This window comes from Trypanosoma rangeli (genome assembly GCF_003719475.1).
Source record: "Trypanosoma rangeli strain AM80 chromosome Unknown Tra_15.4_contig_00137, whole genome shotgun sequence".
Classification (NCBI taxonomy): Eukaryota; Euglenozoa; class Kinetoplastea; order Trypanosomatida; family Trypanosomatidae; genus Trypanosoma; species Trypanosoma rangeli.
The window spans coordinates 8,438-12,107 of record NW_021705879.1 but is presented as its reverse complement, the minus strand read 5'-3'; the positions used below and the strand labels follow the sequence as shown (position 1 = coordinate 12,107).

Below are 3,670 nucleotides of genomic sequence, written 5' to 3'. Positions count from 1 at the left end.
GTTGCACCTTTGTATTAGTTGTTTGTTTGTTGCTGGGGTGGTGGCGTAAACGAAATCACAGTAGGGGGGACGTAGCGTGAGGGTTGTGTTGAAAGATGAATTGCGTGGGAGGGTCGGTGTACGCAAACGCCATGGCGCAGTTTGCGATATGCCGTCAGCCGTGGAACGAGTACATCAACCTCCTCACCAAGCAGGATGCAACGCCCTACCACGTGGAGCCGCAGGAGAAACCAGCCTACCGTGGTCGCAAGCGTGGACGTGAGGGTTGGCTTTTCGGCCAGCAAGTGCAGCTGCATTATCACCGGTTTCCTGACGAACATCTACTGACGAACCTTACCCGTTGGCGTACAGGCGAGACGGTGGGCGACATTGCCCTGCAGCAGTTCCGAAACGCCCAGCCGTTTGACATTGAGGATAAGGACTCACAGGGGATGCAACGCCCCTCCCCGGAAGTGTATATGAAACTAAACTATAAGAATCCAGCCACCATTTCTCGCTTCTTAACCCGCACAGGGCACATGTACCCTGCAGATATTCTTCCACTCAACCCAGAGGCTGTTGTGAAGCTTCGTTTGGCGAAGGCACAAGCCATACGAATCGGTCTCTACCCACGTTTTGGGAATCCATTTTGGTTCCGCTCTCAGAAGTTCCGACCGAAGGCGTACCAAGAGAACTACGACCCTACGACGTACTCAACGAAACACACAATGGAACACTTTGCTTACAATTGGGCGCAGACAGACCGCATCCGACGGTATTTCAAGGAGCTGGAAAGGTTGCAGAAGAATGCGTCGACTGGGGGTCGCGGTGGAAGTGCCACGACAGCGGAGCAGAAGCAGCAAGATCAATTTTACTCCCCGGAGAACCAGTCCATATCTATGCACCGCAACAACGCATCATACGCGGCGGATGTAGAGCGTTCCATAAAGAACCCAACGGTTCCGGGGCTCATGTCGACTAAGGGCATGAAGAAGAAGTTCTACAACTTGTACTCTTCCACGTCGACGAAGCGTATGGGATTCTCCAACCCAACCTTGGGGATCAAAAAAGTGTGAGTTCCCGTCACTCCCAAGCGGTATTCACATTCATGGCATGGAATTGTTATTCTTGATGTTGTGGTGGTGGAAGCTCAAGAGGTGATGTCGTTTGCCTCTATGTAACTGTTGCTGTGTTGACCTGAATTGTAATGACCGCATTATATTGCATGCATGTCGCTGCAGGTGTTGGCGCTTTCTATGCATGTGGTATTTCTCATGCTGAATTTTTTTTCTGTCTTTTTCTTTTTCTTTTTTGCTCTGGCTCGACCCGTATTTTCTGTGTTTCTGTTGTTTCACGACAACTCATTGTGATTAGATAAAGCCCAAAAATAAAATTCTGCAAGTAATAACGACCCTACACGCCAAACAATGAATATCACGGAAGTTGACATTCACAAACTTCGTGAGGAGCTCATGACTCCCGCATGGAATGGGCCGCTGATTTTTATTGGTGACGTTGGCGGAACGAGCGCCCGCTTGGGCTTTGCACGTCACCACAAGGATGACTCCTTCTGTGTTGCAACCACGCGGTACCACATGGAGAGCAAGGACATTACGGACCTTCTGAAATTCTTTAAAAATATTATTGAAGTGATGCCTGCCTCGGTTATCGCACGTGTGGCGGCGGGTGTGATCAACGTGCCTGGCCCTGTCACAAACAGTGCGGTGGGTGGACCCTTCAACAACCTGAAGGGAATTGCGCGTCTGTCAGATTACCCGACAGCACTTTTCCCGCCGGGTCGCAGTGCCATTCTTAACGATCTCGAAGCAGGCGGATTCGGTGTGTTGGCTGTCAGTGACGCACGCGCCTTTCCTGAGTACTTCGAACTGATGTGGAAAGGCAGCCACTGGCACGTGTGCGAGCAGCGGGCGGCGGGGTCCGTTCTCGGCCGTGGTCGCTGCGTTGTGCTGGCGCCTGGCACTGGACTCGGGTCATCTCTCATCTACTATAATCCCATGGATCAGGAGTATATCGTTATTCCACTGGAGCTTGGCTCGCAGACCCTCACAATGCGGGACGACATCGGCTACATTCAGACCCTTAAAGGGGAGCTGAAGCGTCTTCCTAATTTTGAAAACATGGTGAGCGGGGCTGGACTGGAGTTTCACTACAGGCAGGCGGTGGGTGGACGCAAGCCGCCGCGCTCATCCCCACAGATTGCGAAGCTTGCAATTGAGGGTGACGCAGATGCTTGCAAGGCTTTGGAGAAGTTCAACGAGTACCTTATGCGCGTTGGCAGCGAGGCGAGCATGGCGTTTGTGCCCCTTACCATTGTCATCGTCGGGGACAATGCCGTGAACAATAAGTTCTTCTACGAGAATTCGGAAAACTTGAAGAAGATGCATCGCGAGGCACTCAACCACGAGATGGAGCGCTTTGGCTTCCAGAGTCGTGTGACGTACCTGCGCCAGAAGAAGTTCTTAAACTTGAATCTGCTTGGTTGCTACCGGTGCGCCCTGAACCTCACCGCGAAGAAGACGCCTGCGGCAAAGCTGTAGTCATGGGAAGCACGAGCCCCCCACCCCCCTTCCCTCCTCCTCCCCCTCGGACGCATTAAAGTGTGGGTGACATCAAATTGGACTCTTCACGCAAGCAAATACAAATTTATGCGTAAAAAGGTAAAAAGTAATAGAAAACAAAACAAAACGGGCAAAGGGGCGGAATATGATGAACAAACAACAACAAAAATGAGTGTCGTCTGTACCTTTGCCATTTTTTTTCTTTTTGGGTTTACAGTGCTTCATCCTTGATTATTATTATTTTTTGAGTTTGGAGCTACTTCTTTTTTTAATGTTTTTTTTTTTGCTGGTTGTTTTGTTGCTTGTATGTGTTCTGGGGAATGAGGACACCGCGGCCCTTCGCGCATTTGTGTGTGTGTGTGTGTGTGTAGCGGTGTGGGATCAGCAAAAGAAGGGAAATTAAAATACTTGTTATTTTTGTTTTTGAAGACGTTGAGGAAAACGGAATCATGATGGACGGAGGGTAAGGTGAGCGAGACACGTGTGTGTGTGTGTGTGTTTTGTTTTTTTGGTAATACGATTTCTCTCACTTCGTCCATTCATCTCGTTATTTACCGTGCGTGCTCTTCGTCATTAATGACATAAGGTGTGTTTATCGATTATGATAGGGAGGGAAGCAATCAGAGGAACAACAGTTGCACCTTTGTATTAGTTGTTTGTTTGTTGCTGGGGTGGTGGCGTAAACGAAATCACAGTAGGGGGGACGTAGCGTGAGGGTTGTGTTGAAAGATGAATTGCGTGGGAGGGTCGGTGTACGCAAACGCCATGGCGCAGTTTGCGATATGCCGTCAGCCGTGGAACGAGTACATCAACCTCCTCACCAAGCAGGATGCAACGCCCTACCACGTGGAGCCGCAGGAGAAACCAGCCTACCGTGGTCGCAAGCGTGGACGTGAGGGTTGGCTTTTCGGCCAGCAAGTGCAGCTGCATTATCACCGGTTTCCTGACGAACATCTACTGACGAACCTTACCCGTTGGCGTACAGGCGAGACGGTGGGCGACATTGCCCTGCAGCAGTTCCGAAACGCCCAGCCGTTTGACATTGAGGATAAGGACTCACAGGGGATGCAACGCCCCTCCCCGGAAGTGTATATGAAACTAAACTATAAGAA

At 50.5% G+C, this 3,670-nt stretch overlaps 3 protein-coding genes across 3 annotated transcripts in view, besides 4 other annotated features; all 3 read left to right on the top strand.

The window, feature by feature from the left end:
• Nucleotides 1–95: 95 nt before the first annotated feature.
• TraAM80_04612 (putative kinteoplast poly(A) polymerase complex 1 subunit) lies at nt 96–1,055 on the top strand (the record flags this gene model as incomplete). Its single annotated transcript, XM_029381535.1, has 1 exon — nt 96–1,055. The coding sequence occupies one exon, from the start codon at nt 96–98 to the stop codon at nt 1,053–1,055; it is 960 nt and encodes a 319-aa protein (XP_029238661.1).
• Nucleotides 1,056–1,261: 206 nt separating this feature from the next.
• Nucleotides 1,262–1,292: a sequence feature (A-rich).
• Nucleotides 1,293–1,406: 114 nt separating this feature from the next.
• Nucleotides 1,407–2,537, top strand: TraAM80_04611 (glucokinase 1; the record flags this gene model as incomplete). Its single annotated transcript, XM_029381534.1, has 1 exon — nt 1,407–2,537. One exon carries the CDS (start codon nt 1,407–1,409, stop codon nt 2,535–2,537), a length of 1,131 nt encoding a protein of 376 aa, XP_029238660.1.
• A 17-nt stretch (nt 2,538–2,554) lies between these two features.
• Nucleotides 2,555–2,585: a sequence feature (G-rich).
• A 321-nt stretch (nt 2,586–2,906) lies between these two features.
• Nucleotides 2,907–2,936: a microsatellite.
• A 103-nt stretch (nt 2,937–3,039) lies between these two features.
• Nucleotides 3,040–3,057: a microsatellite.
• A 230-nt stretch (nt 3,058–3,287) lies between these two features.
• The window catches only part of TraAM80_04610 (uncharacterized protein), a gene marked incomplete at both ends in the record, with an annotated part of 489 nt that continues 106 nt past the window's right edge, over nt 3,288–3,670 (top strand). The window contains one exon of the mRNA XM_029381533.1: nt 3,288–3,670. This exon is cut by the window's right edge and continues 106 nt beyond it. Within this exon, the coding sequence (XP_029238659.1) occupies nt 3,288–3,670 (383 nt within the window).